This window comes from Staurois parvus, unplaced genomic scaffold (assembly GCF_062004578.1).
Source record: "Staurois parvus isolate SC_StPar_1 unplaced genomic scaffold, SC_StPar_1.0 ptg000086l, whole genome shotgun sequence".
NCBI classification, from domain to species: Eukaryota; Metazoa; Chordata; class Amphibia; order Anura; family Ranidae; genus Staurois; species Staurois parvus.
In genome coordinates this window covers 14,536,269-14,562,593 of record NW_028317882.1, presented here as the reverse complement: position 1 = coordinate 14,562,593, position 26,325 = coordinate 14,536,269, and the positions used below count along the sequence as shown (strand labels likewise).

General features: G+C 42.7%; 1 protein-coding gene across 1 annotated transcript in view; it reads right to left on the bottom strand.

The window, feature by feature from the left end:
• LOC149468551 (calcium/calmodulin-dependent protein kinase type IV-like) overlaps nucleotides 1-26,325 on the bottom strand; it is a 106,338-nt gene that overhangs the window by 46,115 nt on the left and 33,898 nt on the right. Inside the window, exons 3-6 of the mRNA XM_089670095.1 lie at nucleotides 22,402-22,480; nucleotides 17,412-17,474; nucleotides 11,458-11,540; nucleotides 9,419-9,491 (exon numbers count right to left, since the gene is read on the bottom strand). Coding sequence (XP_089526221.1) covers nucleotides 9,419-9,491; nucleotides 11,458-11,540; nucleotides 17,412-17,474; nucleotides 22,402-22,480 — 298 coding nt within the window. The remainder of the gene's footprint in view (nucleotides 1-9,418; nucleotides 9,492-11,457; nucleotides 11,541-17,411; nucleotides 17,475-22,401; nucleotides 22,481-26,325) is intronic.

Sequence of the window (26,325 nt, the reverse complement as noted above, 5' to 3'; positions counted from 1 at the left end):
CATGATCTCTCAATGAGCAAGAATAGGTGAAGAAGGATAACGTGAAAAACCAATATGTGAAGAAGAAAGTGAACTCAATAGTCACACAAATGTATGTGTGGATTGATCCTAATGGGATCTATAAATGGTGTAAATATTCAGAATAGTCCAAATGAGACTAGTGCATAAAAAGTGCCCAAAAATTATCCTAATTGGATCTATCGGTGATGGTAAAATGACCAAAAAGGTCCAAATGGGACCAGTATATCCAGTGTGCCCAAATTGGGACAATCAAAAACGCATGTGTACACATACAAAGTAAACAAAAACAAATAACTATACACGAAAACAGTGTCAGCAAACAACATACATATAACCGCATCCGTGATAGTGCTTACAAAATGTCACAAGACGTGAATAACATATACAATTCAGAAAAAACGCATGTCACTCAAATACTCATATGCAGATGGATAAAAGTCCAAAATGGTGTAAAAACACCTATTTATTCAAAATTGACAGACACCCGTGAAAGTGGGTGATAGGTGTGTATAATGACAGGAAGGTATCCACAAATGGCTGTATTGCACGCTCACCTCCTTGTCTCGACCCGCAAAGGGCCAAAACACTTTTTGGATCACTACATTGGATCCTCCATTCAAGAGACTCCACTACTCTCCCCGTAGTGGTCTCCCCCTCAAGGACAGGCTTAGTGGTAGTAAACCTCCTCTCCAGGCAGGTACGCAAGATATGGCCAGTTATCTCATTAAAACACAAGCAAGAACTCCCATAGCGTAATACTATTTATTTTATAAATTAATAAAGCAAAATCCTCCAAAATATCTACTCACATTTCAATACATCTTGTTCAGAGCATAAATAGAAAAACCTCATGTTCTGGGAGTAGTTGAATGGGTATACAAAGATGGCGTCCAAACCGGAAGTGCGTCACCGCATGCATTTATTATTTTTGTTCATAGAAGTTTGATATATATTTTTCACTTCATATGTGTGTTTTTATTTATGCAGTTCTGTCATTAGCGCTACATCATTTATTTTGATATTTGCTCATAGATCACTAGGTATACGATTGGATGTTGGCAGCTTCATTAGTTATAGTGATTTTAGGTTTTAGGTAGGAGCGCAGGAGGTTCTCACATATATTTATCAAATATCTAAACCCACCAGCAACCAGCAATAATAGACCCCCCTCCCTCAACAGTAGATCCCTCACAGCAACAAATGACCCTCCAGAAAGATCAACAGATCCCCCACTCAAAAATAGATCCCCTCCAACAATACTAACTTCAGTAGCAGCAAGCATCAATAGATCCTCCAACACACCCCAGCACCCCTTGCTATTATAGACATCCACTGGAGGTGCCGGAACTGCGGTCCCCATGCATTCCTACTTAAAAAAAGCCCTGCTTATGTAGCAATTGTATATGCTATCTTATTATTATTACTTTTTTTTTTCTTGTTATTTTTTTTCATGAAAGTGGAGTTACCCTTTAATTACTAGATGTAACAGACACTTTTTTCTTTCGCTTTTAAAACTAGTCTAATATTTGTCATTGCCTAGTCCATGTGCACCAGGAAGATTCTTAAGAAGGGTAAAATATTGAGTTTTCCACTTTACAAAATCTTAAAGGAAGTCTAGCCACAGTGAGAACAATAGTCTGTAACTACATAACTGTAACTAAAGTAACTAAATCTAACTAAACTGGATAAGCGTATCATAATACACTTTGTCCAGTCACTGAAACATATTTTATAACCCATTCCTTCAACATTCATTCAGAAGATCCGTGCTGATTCCTCAAGCACCTGCTGTCAGTGGCGAAGTTCTGCAAGAATGACTGTACAGGCTTATATATACAAAAGCACTGGGTACAAGCGTGAAGAGATGGTATGAAAGGAGCTGTATATCATTCCTATGGTATTGATATTGCTACAGGAGCTGAACAATACTTAGTATGTCGCAGCAACCATACGGAATAGACCTTTTTGTGGACAGATATGAGATGTATTTTGTATGATAGTTGAGAAATAGTGAAAATATAACAGCTCAGTAAGGTTAAGTTCACATCAGGGGCAGACTGACCATTCGAGCACTCGGGCACTGCCTGAGGGCCCGGGGTCAGTAGGGTGCCCCATGAGATGCCTTTGGTACCTTTCATAGGGTTTTTTGGGTTTTAGTGTGGGTGAGCACACAGGGGCCCCATGATCCCCTATTGCCCGGAGGCCCCATGAGTTGTCAGTCCACCCCTGGTTCACATGGGCATTGAGAATTAGATAATTTAAAACACTTATTTCATACATTTTTCAATGTGTTTTGGAGACATTAGAGCATTCTAAAGCTCTCAGAATGACTATTTGGGAAGGAAAACAAGAAATGTGCCTTTCCTTAGCACTTTATAAATGTGTGCCAAGAGATGTAGGAACATTTAGAAGATTGACTTGAATTTAGACATTTGGTAAGCTTTGCAAGATGCCAGTGCCTACCAAACATTGTAATTCAGATCAAACATGAAGCGACATAAATGTGCTGCGAATTTTGAATGTGCACTAAGCCATTCTCTATTGATGTAAAGAACAAGCTTTGGCTTTCAAAGCTTTCAAAAAGCTTTATAATGCAAAGTAAATGCCTGTTCTACACATCCATGTTAGCAAGGCCTAAAGTATTTACATTACTGCCCATAGCAAGGGCAAAGAAGAGAAGGTAACACAGGAAAGAATAATCCTCTGTTCGCAGCCTATCATCTGCTGGATGACACAGCACCTGAACACAAACACCAACTTTATGGTAACATTGTTGATAAATATATATGCTTTCAAGAAATGCCCACATCTTGTAAGAATGCATCAAAATGTTCCAGACTATCTTTACCACGACTTTCTTTCAGCGGGAACGCAGGGGGAAATGCAGTTCTGGCACCTCCAGATGCATGCAATGGTAAGGGGTGATGGGGTGTACTGCAAGGTCCACTGATGCTTCCTGCTGGGGAAACTATTATTTCTGGACAGGATCTATTTTTGGGGTGTCTATTGATGCTGGGGAGGTCTACTGTTGATGGTGGGGGAGATATTGTTGCTGGGGGGGGGCTATTGTTGAGGGGGGGGTCTATCGTTGCTTGCTGCTGGAGGGTCTATTGATGCTGGCTCTGGGGAGATATGTTGTTGCCATGGGTCTATTGTTGCTGGGGGGGGTATTTTGTTGCAGGTGGTTCATTGTTGCTGGCTGATCTATTTTTTAATTAACCTGTTCAGCCCCAGCCACTGTACGTTTGCCGGAGCGGCACGGGCAGGCAAAACCACGTTTTAAAACGTGGTTTTGCAAAACAGGTAGGCGAGGCGCATGTCGCCCTACCTGTCCCGCGGGTGTCAGCAGCGGGTCTCCGCCGCTGGGTCACGGCCTGTCATTACCGGCCGTTTCCCCACGATTCGCGGTGATCGCTGACAGAGAGCAGGGCTGCATTGTTTATACACAGCCCTGCTCTGTGTCAGTTCCCTGACAGCTTGTGACAAGTTGAAGAGGGAGAGAAGAGTTTCTCTCTCTCCATCAGCCTATCCCCGTCCAGCACACACCCCCGCCCCCTAGTAAAACACTCCCCTCACACAGTTAACACTAAAAATGTTAACCCCTTCCTCCCCAGTGCCATTAGTACAGTGTCAGTGGTTTTTTTTTTCACTGATCACTGTATTGGTGTCACTGGGGATGTCAGTGACCCCAAGTCAGTTCCCCCCCAGTGTCAAAATGTCCGCCGCAGTCCCGCAGTCCTGCCATAAGTCGCTGATCGCCGCCATAAGTCGCTGATCACCGCCATATGTCGCTGATCGCCGGCATTATTAGTATAAAAAAAATTAAAAATCACAGTATCTTTCCTGCCATTTGTAAACGCTATAACTTTCATGTAAACCAATTAATTTACACGTATTGGGATGTTTTTTTAGCAGAGACATGTCGCAGAATGCATTTTGGATGAAATTTGTGACAAAATTTGATTTTTAAATTTTTTTTACTGGACATGTTTTATAGCAAAAAGTCCAAAATATTATTTTTTTTTTCTCAAAATTGTCAGCCTTTTTTTTTATAGCGCAAAAAATTAAAAACACACAGGCGATCAAATACCACCGAAAGAAAGCTCAATTTGTGGGAAAAAAAGGATGTAAATTTAATTTGGGTGCAGTGTTGTCAGTTAAAGTAACGCAGCGCCGTAACACAAACCTCTTCTGTAACTGCTTCCTGACCACCCTACAGCAGAAATACTGCTACAGGGCGGCATGGGTACGCAAAATCACATATATATATATATATACGTGATTCGCGCTCCCGTGGTATTCACACCCCTCCCAGATAGCGTCAGATTGCCCGTCAGTACACCAGTCATCACATTTAACCCCTTGATTGCCAGGAGCACGCTCATGTACAATAAACCTCCATTGCTAGTATAGTGTCTGAACGGGTCAATATCTTTGATTAGGTCAGCACTATACCAGCGTTCACATTAGTATAGCGTCCCCAAAAACGCAGCGTTAGCGGGATCACCCCCGGCACCTGCCAACACCTGCGTTTAGCCCCTACGCTTACCCCCCCTTCTCCCCCAGCAAGTGCAGTGTCAGTAGGTCACTGTCACTTGATACATTGCACACAAAACCGCAGTGTTCGCAGAATCAGGCCTGATCTCTGTTAGCACTTGCCGCTAAATTTTGATGACTCTCATATGCAGCAGAGTGCCAGTACTAGTGCCGCTCTACCTTTTGGTGAACTGGCGAGTACCAGCGGTCTAGTACATCCTGGTCTTTCACATACCTCCTTGATTTTTGGAGCTGTTTTTCATGGAATATCTGTATGCCGCCAACTCAAATTCAAACCTTGCCAGACCATTCGCATGGAAACTCATTACGGTTTTCAAATTTACATTTTTTTTGGGCCTAACCCTCAACATGGGCATTACTAAAAGAAATGAATTGCGGTTGTATTGGTCCGCAGACCCGATTCATCATATGCCGTGTTCTCTGCTGCCAAGGCCAGGCATAGATATGAGAGTATAATGTTTTTTATGCATTTCAGCGACAATACACTCTGTCATCCTCGGGGTAACCCTGAATTTGACCGGCTCCACAAAATTCAGCCCCTCGCAAATCACCTTAACCTAAAATTTGCAGATATCTATACTCTCCAGCAAAACATCTGCGTTGATGAGTCCCTTATTAATTTTTCTGGCCGCCTTGCGTTCAAACAATTTCTCCCCTGCAAGCGTGCCAGATATGGGGTCAAGATGTAGAAGACCTGTGAGAGGACAACAGGCTATACGTATAAGTTTCGGATTTACGGGGGAAAAGATAGTCACGTGGAGCCCGCCCGGATGCCCAGACTACATGGGGAGCAGTGGCAAGATAGTTTGGGACTTGGTGTCATCATTTCTCCATATGGGGTACCACTTATACGTGGACAATTTTTATTCAAGCGTGCCACTATTTAGACATTTATTCAATCTTGGAACTGGCACTTGTGGCAAAGTGTGACCTAATGTGTGCCCACCAATAGAAGTGGGTGGATGCAGGTGGTATATTCTAATGGTGGGCATACCACACACTTTTTCTGGCAGAGATTTCTTCTCATTTTTTCATTCAGTCCACTGGCTGCATACAAAAAAAAAAAGAACATAGCATATATAACCAACAAGGACCAGCGATGTACTGGTACATAACTGGATTTGAATGGTTATACCAGGATGATGCCTGCACCTGCAGGCATCATCCTGGTGTCATTTTTTTCAGCCGGTGATCGGCTTTCATGTAAAAGCAATCCTAGTGGCTAATTAGCTGCAAGATTGCTTTTACAAGTAGTGGGAGATGATGTCCCCCCTCCCCCGCTGCCTTCCACGGCCTTCTCGGGCAGTCCCGTGTCATCAGGGGAACCTGAGAATGCAGCCGGTGTTTCTGCCAGCTGACCATAGAGCTGATTGGAGACCAGAATGGTGCCAATCATCTCTATAGTCTAAGAATTCGGAAGCTACAAGCATTTCATCACTTCAGTTTCGCAGGATATAAACAGCGCCATTTGTAAATTGGGAAAGCATCTGATCACATCGATTTTGGTTTGATTAGATAATGTAAGGGCAGAGGAGATATCTAGAGTCTGATAGACCCCAGATTTCTCAAAAAGAATATATGACAATGCCCATTGAAGTTATAAGGGTTATTTGCATTCCCTGTTATAGCATTAAAAGTGATAAAAAAAAAAATGAAAGGTACAGTGTAAAAATAATTTTAAAAAAATCAAAATAACTAAAAACAAAAAAAAAATTGCTTTTGAAAAATCGCTGCGCGAGTACTATGTGCCATAAAAAATTGTAGTACCCACCATTTTATTCACTAGGGTGTCTGCTTTAAAAAAATATATAATGTTTATGGGTTTAAATTAATTTCCTAGCAAAAAATACTGATTTTTTTCATGTGAACAAAAAGGCTTGGTCTTTAGGTGGTTAGAAGAAAGAATGATGTGTGGCATAAACTTCTAATGCTGGGCATAAAACGCCCCCACCCCCCAAAATGACCCCTTTTTGGAAAGTAGTCACCTCAAACTATTTGCTGAGAGTAATGTTGAATCAATAGAAGAATTTATTTTTTTACCACAAGTTTTTGGAAAATGACAAAAATAAATATATATTTTTTTTTTACACAAAATTGTCACTTAAATGATTTACTGCTCACACATTGCATGGTTATATGTGGAATTACTCCCCAAAATACATTTTGCTACTTCTCCCGAGTATGGGGGTACCACATGTGAGAGACTTTTTGGCAGTCTAGCCAAGTACAGGACCCCAAAATCCAATAAGCACCTTCAGGCTTTTAAAGGGCTTTATTTCCTCATTACACTTCCAGACTACCTATCACAGTTTCGGAGGCCCTGAAATGCCAGGATAGCACCTAACCCCCCCAAATTACCCCTTTTTGGAAATTGGCCCCCCCCCAGGAATTTGATAAAAAGCACGGTAAGTATTTTGCAGATCTCATTTGTTGCCAAAAGTTTTTGGAAAATGAAGAAAAAAAACAAAAACATATTTTTTCTATTTTTTTTATATTTCAAAACCTTGTGAGAAAAAATGAGATCTGCAAAATACTCACCATGCCTCTTTTTAAATTCCTTGGGGTGTCTACTTTCCAGAAAAGGGTCATTTGGGGGGGGTTTGGGGCTATCCTGGCATGTCAGGGCCTTCGAAAGTGTAATAGGTAGTGAGGAAGTGTAATGAGGAAGTTACGCACCTTCAGTCTTTCAAAGTGGTCATTGGATTTCAGGCTCCTATATGTGGCTAGGCTCCCAAAAAGTCTCACACATGTGGTATCCCCATACTCAGTAGAAGTAGCAGAATGTATTTTGGGGTGTAATTCCACATATACCCATGGCTTGTGCGAGAAATAAATCATTTAAATGACAACTTCGTGTCATTTTCCAGAAACTTGTGGGAAAAAAATAAATCTTCCATGGACTCAATATGCCTCTCAGCAGATAGTTTAGGGTGTCTAATTTCTGAAAAGGGGTCATTTGAGGGTGTTTGTACTATTCTGGTATTTTAGCACCTCAAGAAATGTGATGGGCAGTCAGAAAGTAAAAGCTATATAAATTCCATTATCTATGCCATAGTTTGTAGAGGCTATAACTTTCACAAAAAGCAATCAATATACACTTATTGGGACTTTTTTAACCAAAAACATGTAGCAGAATATATTTTGGCCTAAATTTATGACGAAATTTTAGTTTTTTTAGATATTTTTTATGACCAAAATGAGAAAATATTGTTTTTTTCAAAAAAAAATTTTTTCTTCAAAACTTTTTCTGGTTATAGTGCCAAAAATAAAAAGTGCACAGGTGATCAAATACCACCAAAAGAATGCTTTATTTGTGTTAAAAAAAGGACATAAATTTCATTTATGTACCGTATTGCTTGACAGCGCAATTGTCCGTTAAACTAGTGCAGCGCTGTATAGCAAAAAAATGTCGTAAATTGCAGTATCTATACCATGGTTTGTAGACGCTATAACTTTCACACAAAGCAATCAATATACACTTATTGGGATTTTTTTTACCAAAAACATGTAGCAGAATACATTTTGGCCTATATTTATAACTATATATTTTTTATAGCTGAAAGTAAAAAATATTGTTTTTTTCAAAATATTTGGTCTTTTTTTGTTTATAGCGTGAAAAATAAAAAGCGCACAGGTGATCAAATGCCACCAAAAGAAAGCTCTGTTTGTGTGAAAAAAAGGACGTAAATTTCGTTTAGGTGCAGCATTGCATGACCGCGCAATTATCAGTTGAATTAGTGCAGTGCCGAGTAGCAAAAAGAGGCCTGGTCATTAGGGGGGTAAATCCTCAGGAGCTCAAGTGGTTAACAAATTCCATACAAATTGATACTTGGTTCTGTATTATCTAAAAGCGAGGTACTGGGAGGTAGGTAAGGGGTGGAACCAGGGGACGGTGAGGGACAGAGACAAGGGGTGAATTGCAAAGGGAGAGTTCCTGCATCTATCCTTTGAGAAAAAAAAGCCCTGATCTGTACAAGCTTTACATGCCTATGCCTGACTATGCTCAACATACATAATCCTATTCTTTCTACTTGTTCCTGTTCACACTTGTATGCTCAGTCGCCTTATGCTCTATTCTCTATACTCAAAAAATTATATGAGCTTTTTATGAGAATATTCAGGCATTTTTGGTCCCAAAACTTCAATGGAAACACCTGTAAATATGCAGTATGTGCATTTTTGCATGCAGTCTTGTGCTTAAAGAACTACTTTCCTTCTTTAGAACTGCCCTCCTCTCCTTGGTCAGCCCAGGAAACAAACTCCAGAAGCTTGATACACATGCAAAAGCGCTTGTAATATGCCTTTAATACAATTATAAGACACCTGAAAAAAATTATTCAAAATCACCAGAAGGTCCCTATTCACTCTATGCACCTGCAACCTCGGACATCACGCATTTTATGCATTGGGGCACTACGATCAAATTGCAGCCCATTCATTTTAATAGGCTGTCCTACTCCAGACAAGCATGCTAACGTAGCTTATGCACCTTTTTGAGCTTGAGTTTTGCACGTCTTGCTTGTCACGTTTGTTGTAAATCAGCAGTAAATGGCAACACAAGCGCAATATGTGTTACGTGTTCACACACTGCTATAGTGAGAAAGCTCTTCTTACGCTCTGCTCAGGTGAGAATGCAGACCTACCTGTTTTTGAGTCCATCAATTATTTTTCACTCTATAATACAGTAGGATTTAAATGTCAACATCATTTGATCTGCAAAACATATCAGACTGACTTGACATTTACAGGTGACTCATCAGTTTGTGTAGGTGCATTTATATTTGCAAGTAAGAAATGCAGATTATGAATAAACAAACCCAATCAAATGTATTCAACTTACAGAAACTGCCTCCAGTATTTGCTGTACAACACACGCTGCATCTCTTTCACTGTAATATCCACGTTCTACAATCCTAAAATGGAAGACACAAGGATTTTTACAAACATTATTTGTTATTCTTTTTAAAATACACACATTAGTGTACAGAACCACACAACCTAGGGTTGAATTGCACATCTAGCCTAAACTTTATCTTTTAGTTCTGGACAAAGTATCGGAACTCTTGTCAGATTTTTAATGTTATCTGGAGCTCCATTATAAAGATTTCCTTCCACCTGCTGTCACATTAACAATGGTGTCACTGGACATGGGGGAGTGGTCTGGTCAATCTCTGACAGCCACACAGAAATGTTTTTTTTTTTGTAGAGTATGAAAATGCTTAAATCCCTGTTTTTGTCTGTGTCCCTGTTGCAGATATTCCCCTCATTTCTTGTTTGGTGAAACTGTTCTAACAGGAAGGGAAGTGAAATCTCCTTAACCCCTTGTCTACCAAGGTATGTTTATAAATGTACTGGTAGTCAAGGGGTTAAAACAAGCAGCAAAAGCCATGGGCATTGCTACTGATTTTTTCCAGTCGATTTTCATATTTTATGTAATAATCTGGGTGGCTAGAGAGCTGCTTGATCACTTTTTACAGTACAGTAAAGGTGCCCCCCACCAGTGCCACCCACAGTAAATGGCTTCTGGATGAAGAACAGAAGGAGATAAGGGAACATCTGTCCCCTGATCTCCTCTGGGACAATTGAACCTAGAAGCGGCAAAGATTTTGTCATTTCCAGTTTCATAGCTGTCATTCCCTGGATACTGTAGCTGGGGGAGTAAACAATCAAGCACCATCTGCAAGGGAGATGTTGGGAGTCTAATAGATCCCTGATATATCCATAAAAAGGACCTGTTATCTGCCCAATGCTCTCACATAGGGGGCTTTGTAGCTCTCTGGTGATAACTTTAAAGCTAAATAAAAAGTGTTAAAAAAAGAAATATAATAAAATAAATATTAATAATAAAAACATTTAAAAGCACCCCCTTCACCTCACACATACACACAAAAATGGAAGTAGGGTGCAAACATGTATGTAAATACGATTGTGTCACACATGTGAGGCATCACCACAGATGCTGGAGTGAGAGTAATAATTTTATGGCCATTCATCATTAAGGCAGGCCACAGATGATGCAATTTTCTTTTTGACAACCATGGGGAGTTGTCCCTAATGGGAGAACACATTGATTATTGCTAGCAGCTATAGCCAGGGTATTATGTTGGGTATAACTGGGTATTATGTTGTGTTTGTAAGCTAAAACTAAAAAGCATAGCAAAAAGAAAAACAAAATAGATTTTAACACGTGTGTGGATGGGTACAGCATGGTGCGGTGGCAGTAAGAGTCCGATGCAAATAACAGAACTTGTATTGAAGTCATGGTCCAAAAACAAAAACTGGCCAGTGGGAAAATGCCCCAACTGGGATTACTCACAGTTTAGAAAAGTAAGACAGCAGGGCAGGTCCACTGTGCTGACAGTGTCTGTCTCTGAGGGTGGAATACAGCCTGGCCAGTCATTGCCCAATTGAGAGGATTCCTGGAGGGAATAGCATGCCCCTTTTCTGTCCCTACTTGTCCCCAACCTTTCCCTACCACTATTTACATTCCTTGAGTGGTAACCTGTTCCTGCACTGTTCACTTGCAAAATTCACGCTAAGCCCAAGAGCCAGGGTCCTAATAGACTCTGCCTGATCCAAGATGGCCACCAGAGTCACATGGGGAAGCAGCATCCAAACTGATCACTTTCTCAGTGACCCAGAAAACCATAGATACAGGTTCATTCTTATTTCCTCTCCTCCTGCAATGCTGCATTTGTTGAGCACCACCTGCCTACATGTGTGCAAAAAAAAAATTGCCCTGGTATAAAAGTAGTTAATGGAGGTCCAAATAGCAGTAAAAACCCAACACTTTAAAACTAGGAATTTTTTTTTTTTGGACTTACACTTTAAGCACAGACTTATCAATTTATTGCAAGAAAGATACAATGGGCAATTTACCTGTCAAATAGTTCCCCTCCTGTAACCAGTTCTAGAATTAGCACAATATCAGATGATGTCTCAAAGATTTCCTTGAGTTTAATCTACAATAAGGAACATAAGATTAGAGAGCTATTAGATGCATGATTGTGATTGCTATTTATATGGGTTAGTTGCATGACTTAGCTTCACAATGCTCATTCATAAACTAGATAAATGCAAAGTTTGTTGGCTATATCACATTTCAAAAATATGTGTAAGCTTTAAATTGGTATGAAAATACTACTGTCTAAATGCAAAAAGTTATTAAGATAGCAAAAATATCTGGAACCTACAGGAAAACGGTAAAGTATTTTTACTGAGTACAAAGTTATTAACCTAGATTTCATTTTTTCATGGCTACTATTTTACAATCTTTCTCCACCATTTTAATGGCTATGTTTTAATCTGCAGGCACTCCATATAATAGGTAACTTATTCAGTGCTGAGGTCATTCCTGGTGAACAACTAAAATAAAATCAACCATATTTTTGTGACCTGGAACTAGTATACAGTTTATGAAAGTTGGAGCTTTCAAATTGCATGCTTGAACTATATCAGACTCCTAAATTAGTGATGGAAGTAGAAAGATGATGGCCCCTAACATTACTGCTTCAGTCACTTCAGCTCTTTTACTTGTATTTCCCTCATGTAATAATGATACCTATAGTGTCTTACTAAATTAAAGCAAAGTTCCAATTGAATAAAAAAAATAAAAGTCAGCAGCTACAACTGTAGTTGTTGACTTTTAAAATACAGTCACTTACCTGTCCCTCGGTCCAGCGGTGTCCTCCCCATGGCTGGTTTCACTGGCCGTCTTCTCTCCCTGGCACCGGCATCCTTAGTGTGGGCACCCGGCTGTGACAGCTTGCCCACTGGACATGTACGAGTAGTGCTGCACTTTCTGAATGGTTCCGTAGTCTTCTGGGACCTGTCACATGTCCCAGAAGACTATGGGGAGGGAGGGGTGGAGGACAACTTCTGTTTCCGATTGCAGGTTTGCCATGTTTTGCTGTGTTTACCAGCATTACAGCATTTTTACAGCTGAAAAACTCACTAGTTCTGTTTTTTTTTCCAGCCAAAAAACGCCCCTGCCAGATAACGCTGATTAAAGCCTATGTGTGCATGGACACTTAGGATAACATGTTGGGGAGTTTACTGGCTGTAGAAAAACCACTAAAAGCCAAAAACAGCCACTGTAAAAACATCCAGTGTGCATGAGGACTATTAGTTACAGCCAGGGGCAGACTGACCATTTGAGCACTCAGGCACTGCCCGAGGGCCCAGGGTCAGTAGGGGGCCCCATGAGATGCCCCTGGTACCTTTTTATAGGCTTTTTTGGGGGTGGGCGAGGACACGGGGGCCCCATGATCCCCTATTGCCCGGGGGCCCCATGAGTTGTCAGTCCGCCCCTGGTTACAGCAAACAGTGTCCCAGAAATCAGAGCCATGGTCGGGAAAGCGTACGGATCGCTGTACCAGGATTAAGAATTGCTGTCCAGACACATTGGGACTGGGATCTCCGTCCACTGTACCTACCCTACCACGCTCCCCCAGCCGCTCTCCTGCAGACCTAAGGAACATTCCAGAAGTAGAGCCTTCTGCTTTCTGCTGCTTGAGTGGGTGGGATGGGGATGTGCCTGACCTCCAGGATCGCTCCCTCCTGGGAAAGGATGGTGTGACAGAGCGGAGCAGAGGGAGCCAAGTGAGTGTGGCTAGAGGTAGCATCATCAAGCAGCACACCATTGATTAGCTTGATTGATTTAGTCTTCTGAGTTACTGCAACTTAGCATAGAAGTGCTGTTAGCTGACAAATGGGAAGCTTCATGTGGCACTGTGAGAAATTTGGCTCACTAAATCATTGTCACTGCACCCTGGCGTGTGCCATCCTGACCTCCCTGGTTTGTGCCCCCCCCAACCTCCCCTGTGTGTGCCTTCCTGAATCCCCCCTGGTGTGTGCCCTCCCGACCCCCATATTAAGCCCTCCTGACCCCCTGGTGTGTGCCCTCCAAGCCCTCATATTAAGCCCTCCTGACCCCCTGGTGTGTGCCTTCCTGACCCCCTTGTGCATACCCACACCCCTGGTTTGTGCCCCCCCAGCCCTCCTGTTGTGTACCCCCCAAGTGTGTGCCCCCGCCGGTGTGTGCCTTCCCAATCCCCGTACTTCATCCTCCCGATTCTCCTGGTGTTTGCCGTCCCAGCCCCCATATTATGCCCTTCTGACCCCCCTATATGTCAACTCCTGTCCTCTGCACTGCTGATCCCCTGCTTTCTGCCCTGCTGTTCCCTGTACACTGCCCTACATCCTACTGACCTCTGTACGCTGCCCTGCATCCTACTGACCTCTGTACGCTGCTTTACATATTACTGACAGCTGTACACTGCTCTACATACTACTGACCTCTGTACACTGCTCTACATACTACTGACCTCTGTACACTGCTTTACATCCTACTGATCTCTTTACACTGTCCTACGTACTACTGACCCCTGTACACAGCTCTAGTTCCTACGGACCCCTGTACACTGCTCTACATCCTACTGACCTCTGTACAATGCTCTACATACTGCTGACCTCTGTATGCTGCTCTACATACTACTGACCTCTACACACTGCCCTACATCCTACCAACCTCTGTATGCTGCCCTACATCCTAAGACTAGGTTCATACCTGAGTGGGTTTGTGGCCCATTCATTTGTACAGCCTGCATTTTGCGCAAAACAAAAGCAAAAGCACTATGCAATTTCCCTGCGATTCCCGCACCTGCAACCACCCACTACAGAGTGAACCTAGCCTAACTCCCATTAACTCTCCTAAACTCTTGCCACTATGAGCATTTTTTCTGCCGCTTTTTCTGCCAGAAGTATTGTTTTTGTTTTCTGCTCCTAGTCTGCATGTACTCCTAAGGTTGGCTACATTTATATTTTTACAGTGACATTTGTGTTATTATATTTTGCTAATTTTTCTTCATGCTTTCCTTATTTTTTACTGGAAAGTGGAAAAAAAGACCCAGACCCAGAGTATTATCTCATTGGTACGGTCTCCCTGGCTTGTAGTGTAATATAACAAAAATGAAAATTATTGCCCTTCACTAAACTCTAATTCAAGTAGTCATTCCTTAGGACTGGTGACCAAAATTGAATTGCATATTCCAGATGAGCATGAACCAGCAGTAACCTTTAGCAACCAATCAGTGAGCAGTAATGATGTTCTCTAACCTCTAGAAACCAATTAGTGAGCCGTAATGATAAGCAGTAACCCATAACAACCAATCAGTAAGCGGTAATGATAAGCAGCAACCAATCAGTTAGCAGTGAGGATGTGCAGTAACCTCTAGCGACCAATTAGTGAACGGTAAGGATGTGCAGTAATCTCTGGCAACCAGTCAGTGAGCATGGACCAGTTCTTTATGTTTACATTATTAAAATCTATGTGTTTGTTTTTTGGGATGTTGGGGTGGAGAGCGAAATTGCACGGGGTTGAGGGGCCAAGAAAAATGTTTGCCCAGAGTCCAACCTATATTAACCATTTGACGCCCGGCCAATAGCCGTATGGCGTCCGGAAAAATGCACTAGCTTTCCGGGAGGCCGCCATATGGCGTACTCCCACGCAGCGGCATGATCTGTCATCGGCCGTGTACCTCGGACACGGCCGATGACAGATCTGAGTATCGGCCCCGTTGCCGGTACCATGTGACGTGTCACAGCAGGTCACATGACAGTTGTATACAATGGATGGCTTCATTCATGCCATCCACTGTATACTAGTGTCTAGCTGTGAATGGTCACAGCTAATCACATGCACATGTAATGTGATTAGCTGTGGCCAAATCACAGCTAAGCACAAAAAAAAAAAAACCCTGAATGAACCGATGTCATTCAGGTAAATGCACCGATGTCATTCAGGTAAATGCTTGCTTATAGCAAAGTAATTCTTTGCTATAAGCAAATTGTGTAAAAAAAAAAAAATAAAAAATACTGATCACTTTCCCAAAGTAGTACAATGTTACTATGGTAACATTGTACTACCTTGGACATAGTGAAATATGAAAAAAAAATCTTAAAAAAAAGAAAACAAATGTAATAAAAAATTTAAAATAATAAAAAAATATATATATTTTTTTTTTCACACTGTCACCAGTCAGTGTCCCTGATCACCGCCATGCCAGTTATATGATGACGCTGTACTGCACTGGTGACAGTATGTAAAAAAAAAATTGTGAAAATAATTTTTTTTATTTTTTAATTTTCCGAAAAAAACAAAAAAATACAACTTCAAAAAACTTGCTATGCCTCTTATGAAGTATGTTGGACTGTCTACTTTGCAAAAAGGGGTCATTTGAGGGATATCTGTACTGTTCTGACATTCTTGGACCTCAAGAAATTAGATTGGCTGTCAGTACTTCAGGATTGATCAATATTCAGATCTATACCATAGTTTGTGAACTCTATAACTTTCCTACAAACTAAAAAATACATCCTAATTTGGATTATTTTCACCAAAGACATGTAGTAGAATACATCTTGGCCTAAATGTATGAAGAACAATTATTTATTTGCAAACTTTTATAACAGAAACAAAGAAAAACGTGTTTTTTTCCAAATTTTCGGTCTTTTTTTGTTAATTTAGCAAAAAATAAAAACCCCGGCGGTGATTAAATACCACCAAAAGAAAGCTCTAGTTGTGTGAAGAAAATAATAAAATTTTAGTTTGGGTACAATGTTGTATGACCGCGCAATTGTCATTCAAAGTGTGAGAGCGCTGAAACCTGAAAAATTGCCTGGGGAGGAAGGGGGTAAAATGCCCAGTATTGAGTTGGTTAAATATGACCCTGACTCACTCCTAGCTTGCTTCAGTTTTGAAGAAAGGCAGTATTAGGAGTAGATCACAAATACAAAAGGGGTGGAAATCACTGTCTTGTTTGAGGTGAAAGGCAGCAACTAATATAGGAAGAGAGGAGGTTCTAATTTTCAAGACAGCCTTGTCCTTGTCTAAGATCAGAATTAGTTCTTTACAAGACAAGGCAGCTAGCTCAGAAACATATCTTGGTGAGATGATGGCAACAAGAAAAACAACCTTTTGCTTGCAAAATGAAAGGGGAATATCCCCACTGGCTTAAACAATTAGTTTTTGGAGAGTCAAATGAACCAAGGAGTCACTGGTGTTTGTATAGGTGGGGATATATGAGAAGCACCCTGTGCAAAAGCCTAAATAGAAGCATGAGATTTGAGTGGTGGTGGACCTCGAGAGAGCCCATTCACACTTGTGTGACTTGTCATGCGACTTTGGGGGTTCAAAGTTGCATGACAAGTCACACCCCATGTTTCCCAATGAGTACCATTCATATCTGTTCGACTTCAAGTTGTAGCGGCTTGAAAGTATTTCCTGCACTACTTTGGTCTGGCTTTCACATGACTTGAGGGCCATACTTCAATGTAAACCCTCCAAAGTTGCATGAAAGTCGCACCTGAATGATATACATGCGACTTGTGTTCAACTTTTTAGAGCACAAACAATCATCCTTGGTCAAAGCCAAAGTAGCACCAAAGTTGCACTCATCCAAAGTCGCATCAAGTCACACTGTAAAGTCACAATGAAAATAGCAACATTTTGAAGTCACACAAGTGTGAATGGAGCCTCAATAGGTCAAGCCAGAAGGGCAGGATAAAAACCCACAGAATGACCTAGGGTATCCATTGGTGGGGTGGTTGCTGCAAAGCCTCGTCCAGGTCAGTGGGTCTCATTTTGGTGGGCAGTACTGCAGATAAGTATTTCCACACTACAATGTCCATGGAATGTGTACACTCCTATGTACTGCCATTGCAGGTTAGGCAGGAGTGAATGGCAGTAAAAATGTGGCTCAACCAACAGGACCTTTGCTATACATCACAACTCCATTTTGTTTGGTATATTATTGAAAAAAAGTCTTACTTACAATGTTAGGGTGTGACAGGCGCAGCAGGACTCCTATTTCGGTTCTTACAATTTTTTTGTCAATCTAAAAAATGAATCACAAATTTAAAAAAAATAATGATTAGGAAACCATAAAAGGATGTATCCATCTGTAATAAAACCCCTATAATCCTAGGTTCACAGCTAAGTGTTTCTGCAGTGTTTTGCAGAAACGCAGTACAGTCCATTTAACATGATTTCCTATGGGACAGGTTCACATCTCCGTGTTTTCACCTGGTGCATTTTTTGGAAAGGGTCAGGGATTTTGTTAAATGTAAAAAGATTTCAGTGGAGATGCTGCAGAGAAGCATGTTTTGCATTTTTGATGACTTTTTGATGCGTTTTACATTTTGAATCTGCCTAGCAAGAAGAAAAAAAATGAAAAAAATAAATAAATAAAACGCACCAAAAACACGGCAAAAACACAAGTGCAAAAATGCAAAACGCAATGCAGAAATGGCTCATACGAAACCTGCATAGGTGTAAACCTAGACTAATACTCTTGAATGAGGAGCTGTACAGAATGCAAATACACAAATATACAAAATACACAGAATGCAAATACACAAATATAAATACATGTCTCAAAGATTGTATATAGAAAGGTGCAGCGCTAAAATAATCATAATAATAATACCAAGAAATCAATAAAATCAATGAATAATATCCAATACAAATAAAATGAAACAAGGGTAAAAATAGTTCCAGCAGAAAATTAAGTAGTTAAAGGTGACTCTTGCGCTCTGGTAACTCTGGACCCGGTGTCAGTGCAATAATGGTGTAAGTAATGCGCACTCACCGGACGCGCATGTATAATGTACCTTATATTAATAATCCAGATGTCATCAGAAAGGAGGGGGTCAGGAACTAGAAGGTCTTCCCTCTAAGGGATGGTGGGTTGTCAGACAGTATTCTTTAGGGCTTTACAGGTGATCCAAATTTTGGCAACCCCCCTCTGAAGATGTGCTTGAGCATGATACGCGTCAGGAGGAGCCACATCACACCGTGACGTCACGCCGCCGGAGCAACGTGGAGCTCCAGCGGCCATCTTTAAAAATCAGACAGTTAGTCCTGATAGATCACTGTTTGCTGATTTTACCCTTTTGATGCATCTGATCACAATGTTTAACTAAAAATTGTCAATACCTACTACACTATGGGCGTATCCTTGTTCCAGCCCCCTGGTGGAGCTCTCTAAATTTTCAGATTCACTTCCTCAGGATGGATCATCATATCTGTAGTGGATATCTGCCTACCCAGGGAACAATACCAGGTTCTTTAAAGGGGAACCCCGGTGGACGTGGATCACCTGTAAAGTCCTAAAGGATCCTGTCTGACGAACTACCATCCCTTAGAGGGAAGACCTTCTAGTTCCTGACCCCCTCCTTTCTGATGACATCTGGATTATTAATATAAGGTGCATTATACATGCGTGTCCGGTGAGTGCGCATTACTTACACCATTATTGCACTGACACCGGGTCCAGAGTTACCAGGGCACAAGAGTCACCCTTAACTACTTAATTTTCTACTGGAACTATTTTTACCCTTGTTTCATTTTATTTGTATTGGATATTATTAATTGATTTTATTGATTTATTGGTATTATGATTATTTTAGCGCCACACCTTTCTATATACAATTTATGATTCAAGGTGATATTGGTTACCTTTTTGTGCATAGCAGCTTTCTATATATATTTTAAGGCGCTCGCACTTCTGTTTACATATGTCTCAAAGATCCTTGTCTCTAAATGCATAATTGTTTATTCAGATAGCAACCATTTTTTTGGGATTATGTAGGATAAAAGTAACATTTATGCAGTTTATCCAGAAAACGATAGAATCAACTGGTATACCGCAGTTTTCTCGCCTTCTGTATAGGGGTCTCTGCTTTAACTGTATGTATTCTGCCTCCTAAATTTCTTAATAAAGGAAAAGAATATTCCCTGTCCAGCTGCATGCTGAGTTCATTGTTAATGTTCACCCTAGTGTATGCTCATGGGCAGAAAGCTAGATCAGCACTGCTTCCCTTCTGCCTTCATTTATGAGAGTTCAGTAGTACAAACACTCCACTGATCGTGAGGTTTCATTCATGCACCAGCATGCCGCTCATTTTTGATATCTTAATCCAAAGAAATTTAGTAAATGGACTGAAGGTAGCAGGCAAGTAATAAGGTCTTTGGTGCACAATTCACAACATACACATTTCAAAGCAGTCATTGTTAAACTTCAGTGCAGCGTAGATGTAGTAAAGACATAAGCAATCACTCCATCAATTATCTTTTATTCTTTAGAAAATGTGTGTAAACTCCTCTCGTTGCCAGCAAGCAAACTCCTTTTCCAGTGGAAACCTGATCCTGTAAATTATAATTATACACACTGAAAAACGTTGTAAGCCGTGTACCGGCGTGGGCTCCCCAGGATACAGTGAAGTCACGAACAATGAAAGCAACCTCAACACCAGCTTTTGCCACAACAGAATTTTACTTAGATGTGGCAAATAAACACAACCACAAATGCTGGAAACATACAATAAATTTACATACACCCAGCCCAAAGGCTGAGACCCTTGTGCTGCACAGCACGGCGCCTTCTGATGGATGAAGGTAGAAAGTGAAGTAATTTACCTACTGGCGGGCACAAATAAGCTGCCACACCTTACCTGTTATTACCCTAAAAGAGCAGGAATCAGTGTATGGGTGTACGGTATGGGCTAGCCTGCGGTGCAGCACAACAGCTTACAATCTTACACAAATCTACAGTATTCCCCCTCCCATAACTGGTCCTGTAGCACATGCCTGAGTATTCCTTCTGAGCAAACCGCCAGTCTGGCTTGAGTTTGTAGGATTTTATCAGCTCTCCAATGTGAAATGTCACTTTAAGTTGTGGAGTCCTTCCAATAAACAGTAACAACACTTGTGGCCTGACACAAACAGAGACCCTAACTAACTAACTAACTATAGGCCTGGATTCAGTCTCAAGGCGCCAACACTGAAATGAGGTGCGTGCACGATCTTACCGACCCGGGTCTGCTTTGCATCCGCTGGTGACTCTGAACAGAACAAATGTCTCTCCAACAGGCCTGTGATATTGTAGTGTATGCTGCGTTGTTCCTCGGCTCTCATTAGCTTCCTGGCAGCAATCTCATCAGCTTCACCCAGCTGCAGCTCACACGGCCCCTTCATTCAGCATTCTCCAGAACATGGCTCCTGCATTCAGCATTGTCCAAAACATGGCTGCAGTCTCCTCTTCCTGTTCACTAAAAAACCCCACCTCTTCATGAATATACAAATATCTATGCAGTCTCAGCCTGTGTTAGAAAAACAGGGACATCTTGTGGCTAAACCGCAGAATGTCAGTCAAAACATCAATTTACTCCACACCATAATTTACTGCACACAAACAGTGTTCCAACAATGAGAGCTGTTTCCCCATCACACAACGTAATACACTGGTATTATAAACGCTGTAAAAGGAAATATTACATTTCTTGCTTTGCCTCACCTGTAGACTCTAGAACAGGGGTCTCCGAACTTGCTGAACAAAGGGCCTGTTTACTGTCCTTCAGATATTAGGAGGGCCGGACTGCGGCCAGTGGGAGTAGAAAATGCCTCATATTTGGTATTATAGGGGGGAATAGTGTCCCATCTTTGGTGTCAGTGAGAGGAATAGTGCCCCATCATTGGTGTCAGTGGGTGGAATAGTGCCCCATTGTTGGTGTCAGTGGGAGGAATAGTGCCCCATTGTTTGTATCAGTGGGAGGAATATTGTCCCATCATTTGTGTCAGTGGGAGGAATACTGCCCCATTGTTGTTGTCAGTGGGAGGAATAGTGCCCCATCATTAGTATCAGTGGGAGGAATAGTGCCCCATTGTTGGTTACTTAGTTACATAGTTAGTCTGGCTATAATCCTATACCCACAGTTGATCCAGAGGAAGGCAAAAACCCAGCAATGCATGATCCAATTTGCTCCTGCAGGGAAAAAAAAACCTTCCTGATCCCCCCGAGAGGCAATCGTATATTCCCTGGATCAACTTTACCTATAAATGTTAGTATCCAGTTATATTCTGTGTACCTAAGAAAGAATCCAGGCCTTTTTTTAAAGCAATCCACAGAGCTGGCCAGAAACAACTCTTGAGGGAGTCTATTCCACATTTTCACAGCTCAAACGCAGTTGGCCAGCTTAAATTTGTATTGCAATGTGTTTGAACTAAAAATCTCTATTTTTATTGCAATGTTTGCTGGTAAGGGTAATAGCAGTGTGCAGAGGGTTCCTCTGGGATTTCTAGTGTTAATGTGTGGCTACATACCTTTAGCACCTGATAGATAAATGCATGTACAAACTATTGGGATTTGAGCACAGGTATATCTTGTTTTTGTTGCATAGCAGGTCAGTAGCCAGACATAAACCTAGTATCTCTCCCCCACTTTGTGTCTGTTTGCCCCAGGTTGGCTTTGTATCCACAGTAGCATTTGCAGAGCAGAGTAGGATTGACCATAGAGGGATTATTTTGATGCAGTTGGCCAGCTTAAACATGGATTGCAATATGTGTGAACTAAAATTACCTATTTTCATTGCAACGTTTGCTGGAAAGGGTAATTAACAGTGTGCAGAGGGTCCCTCTGGGATTTCCAGTCTAAGCATATCCCCAGTTTCCAAAGCTTCTATAGCATGTTGCCATAGCTGACTATGACCAGCTCTTGCAGCATGCCTGCAGTCTCTGACCATCACCTGTTGCAAGTCTACAGTCTGAAAAAGTGTCCTGTATCATTACATTCGCTGAATATTATGCGTGATCCTTTGGTGCCATCAGGGACCATACTTGAGGCCCCCTGTCATGAGAGTTGGGTACCATTGGTGTAGACAATTCATGGAGAAGATGTTGTTAGCGCATAAGAAATCATACTACAAACGTGTATTATAATGTAATATATATTTATAATTATTGATGCTATATCCATGCATACTTACAGTCTTTTTAATAATTTTTGCAGCATAAGGTTTTTGTGTCCCTTTCTCCTCGCATCTGAAAACAGCAGAAGTGGCTCCCCTGTTTGGAAGAATTAAGAATGCTTTCTTGTAATTACTCCATATATTTGCTAATTACAATACAAATGCTTTAAAAACATGATCCATACTTTATTCTTTGTTCTATGCAACACTTACCAGCAGTAGGTGTTTATAGCTATACATTATACAAGGAGATTGTATAATCCTGAAAGCAGTATGTCTAACAGATGACAACGCAAGGAAATAAATAGTTATTCATGCAATACTCGGCACAATGTTTACCACAACAATGTACAGATGCTGTATGTCCACCATCAATGTTAAATCGGGATGAACACAGATCAACTGCCTGTTTTCACTGCCCCTTTGTTGCCCATGTAAACTAAGCCTTACAGACTGGCTTTCTGCAGCTTGCTTACATTTGGAAGACTTTTATAATCACTTTCCATATAGAATATTAAAAGTCCTTTTGAAATGCCTAGCCTGGTGAAACACAAACACGAATCAGACTGCAGCCATAGGGAATATGCTATATTGAGGTACCTTAAAAATGCATACATTTCTATCCTCCCAATGACAGCATTTCTGTGTGTATTTGATTTTAAGAATCTGGGGGATGATCTGGGGTGTTAGCTTGGCTTGGTATCAAGAGGTCCCTGATTTTCTACTTCTTAGTGGAAGTGATAACTAGCATATGCAAAGCTTTGGACATCTTTTTATGTCCTTTTCCATCTTTATAAAGTTCCTTTACCTTGTTACGCAGGAATTTTGACAGTTCTTTTCTGATCCCCATGGCTCAGTATTAGAGATGAGTGAAGTATTCAAAAATTCGATTCGACTGATTCGGCGAATTCGTGGAAAAATTTCGATTCGAGTCGAATATATTCGCTGCGAATTTAACTTATAAAAGGGTGTTTCTAGGCTTCAGAGAGCCTTTATATTAGTGCAGAACACTGTACCTTTAATTTAAATGCCCTTGGAGTCTGCTGGGGAAGAGAAATAATACTGACAGTCAGTATGACATGCAGATGAGTGCCGTCGATCTTAGAATCACCGCACACTTCACTCATTTGGGCAGTCACGGGGCCAAAACCAGAGTGTGGAGCCACAGTGTGGCGGTGGAGGCAGCAGCAATGGGAGGCCATACAGCACCCTATGACAAAAATGGAAACCACCAGCAGTGTGAGGAGACCTGAAAGTGGCACATGGCAGAGTGTGGCGATGGAGACAGCAGCAATGGGAGGCCGTACAGGGACCCATGACACACTCTGGACCTGGCAGCAGCATGAGGAGGCGGTACAGGGGCCCATGACAGATTACGGGCCTGGCAGCAGCATGAGGAGTCGGTACGGGGGCCCATGGCAGATTAGGGGCCTGGCAGCAGCTATGGGAGGCCCGTAATCTGCCAGCACCCTATGACAAAAAATGGAACACACCAGCAGTGTGAGGAGACCTGAAAGTGGCACATGGCAGAGTGTGGCGATGGAGACAGCAGCAATGGGAGGCCGTACAGGGACCCATGAGAGACTCTGGACTTGGCAGCAGCATGAGGAGGCGGTATAGGGGCCCATGGCAGATTAGGGGCCAGGCAGCAGCTATGGGAGGCCCGTAATCTGCCAGCACCCTATGACAAAAAATGGAACACACCAGCAGTGTGAGGAGACCTGAAAGTGGCACATGTTCGGGGCATGATTCATGGCGGATTTAGTCAGTTGTGTCAGGAACTGGTGGTTTGAAATCCAGACTAATCCACGCCTGATTCATTTTCACAAACGTGAGTCTCTCCACACTTTGGGTGGATAGTCGTGTCCTCCGTGGAGTTACAATACCTCCTGCCGCACTAAACACGCGCTCCGATGCCACGCTACTGGCCGGGCATGACAGCCTTTCAAGGGCAAATTCAGCTAGTTGGGGCCAAAGGTCAAGTTTCGTTGCCCAGTAGTCAAGGGGATTGTCTACCTCGGTTGGCAGGGTGCTGTCCAAGTAGGCCTAAGCCTGTTGTTTGAGGTCCTGCTCCAGGTCCACCTGATGCTGCTGCTGCTGCTGCTGCGGCTGGTTAGTAGTTTCCTCACTGCGCTGGTGAAGAAAGCTACTCATCATCGACTGCAGACTGAGGCAGCTGCTGCTGGTGGAGCTGCCACTGCTCCTACCACCCCACCCCTCCCCTGCTGCCATGGCAGCGGAACGCGAGCGCACAGGGCCCACAGTGTCTGAGGATGGACGTTGGCGCAGAAAGGCAGAGACCAGCTGACTACATAGGTGGTTTTTATAGTACGTTATTTTGGCCTCCCTCTCAGCAGGTGTGAAAAAGGCCACCATTTTTGAACGGTAGCGAGGGTCCAACAAGGTGGACAGCCAAAAGTCATCCCTCTGTCTGATGGTTATTATTCGGCTGTCGGTACGCAAGCAAGCGAGCATGCTATGGGCCATTTGTGCCAAGGAATGCGAGGGACTCCCTGCCTCCATCTCCACAGCATACTGCCACGGTGCGTCTGGGTCCTCTGTCTCCTCTTCCTCCTCCTCTACCAGATGCTCCTGCTCCTCCACTCCTGTCCGCTGAGTGGAAAAACCACCCATTTCACTCAATAATTCCTGAGCACCAATGTCCTCCTCTACCTCCTCCTCTTCTTCCTGTCCTGCCCCCACAGGGGTCATGTGGCGTTGAGATCTGTGCGCCACGTCTACCGCACCCTGACCAGCCATTGTTAACAGCATTTGTTCCAGGACGTGCAACAGAGGAATGACGTCATTCATCCCATAGTCCTGCCGACTCACGAATAGCGTGGCCTCCTCAAAGGGCCTGAGCAAGCGCAGGTGTCACGCATGAGCTGCCAATGGCTGACATCTAAGTTACACAGGGAGTACCTTTATCCGCTTTTAACATCAGGAAATCTGTGATGGCCTTTCGCTGTTCGTAAAGGCGGTCTAACATATGTAGGGTTGAATTCCACCTTGTTGCAACGTCACAGCATGAGGAGTCGGTACGGGGGCCCATGGCAGATTACGGGCCTGGCAGCAGCAATGGGAGGCCCGTAATCTGCCAGCACCCTATGACAAAAAATGTAACACACCAGCAGTGTGAGGAGATCTGAAAGTGGCACATGGCAGAGTGTGGCGATGGAGACAGCAGCAATGGGAGGCCGTACAGGGACCCATGAGAGACTCTGGACCTGGCAGCAGCATGAGGAGGCGGTATAGGGGCCCATGGCAGATTAGGGGCCTGGCAGCAGCTATGGGAGGCCCGTAATCTGCCAGCACCCTATGTCAAAAAATTTAACACACCAGCAGTGTGAGGAGACCTGAAAGTGGCACATGGCATGAGACACTGTGGACCTGGCAGCAGCATGAGGAGGCGGTATAGGGGCCCATGGCAGATTAGGGGCCTGGCAGCAGCTATGGGAGGCCCGTAATCTGCCAGCACCCTATGTCAAAAAATTGAACACACCAGCAGTGTGTGAGGAGACCTGAAAGTGGCACATGGCAGAGTGTGGCGATGGAGACAGCAGCAATGGGAGGCCGTACAGGGACCCATGACAGACTCTGGACTTGGCAGCAGCATGAGGAGGCGGTATAGGGGCCCATGGCAGATTAGGGGCCTGGCAGCAGCTATGGGAGGCCCGTAATCTGCCAGCACCCTATGACAAAAAATGGAACACACCAGCAGTGTGAGGAGACCTGAAAGTTGCACATGGCATGAGACACTGTGGACCTGGCAGCAGCATGAGGAGGCGGTACAGGGGCCCATGGCAGATTAGGGGCCTGGCAGCAGCTATGGGAGGCCCGTAATCTGCCAGCACCCTATGTCAAAAAATTGAACACACCAGCAGTGTGTGAGGAGACCTGAAAGTGGCACATGGCAGAGTGTGGCGATGGAGACAGCAGCAA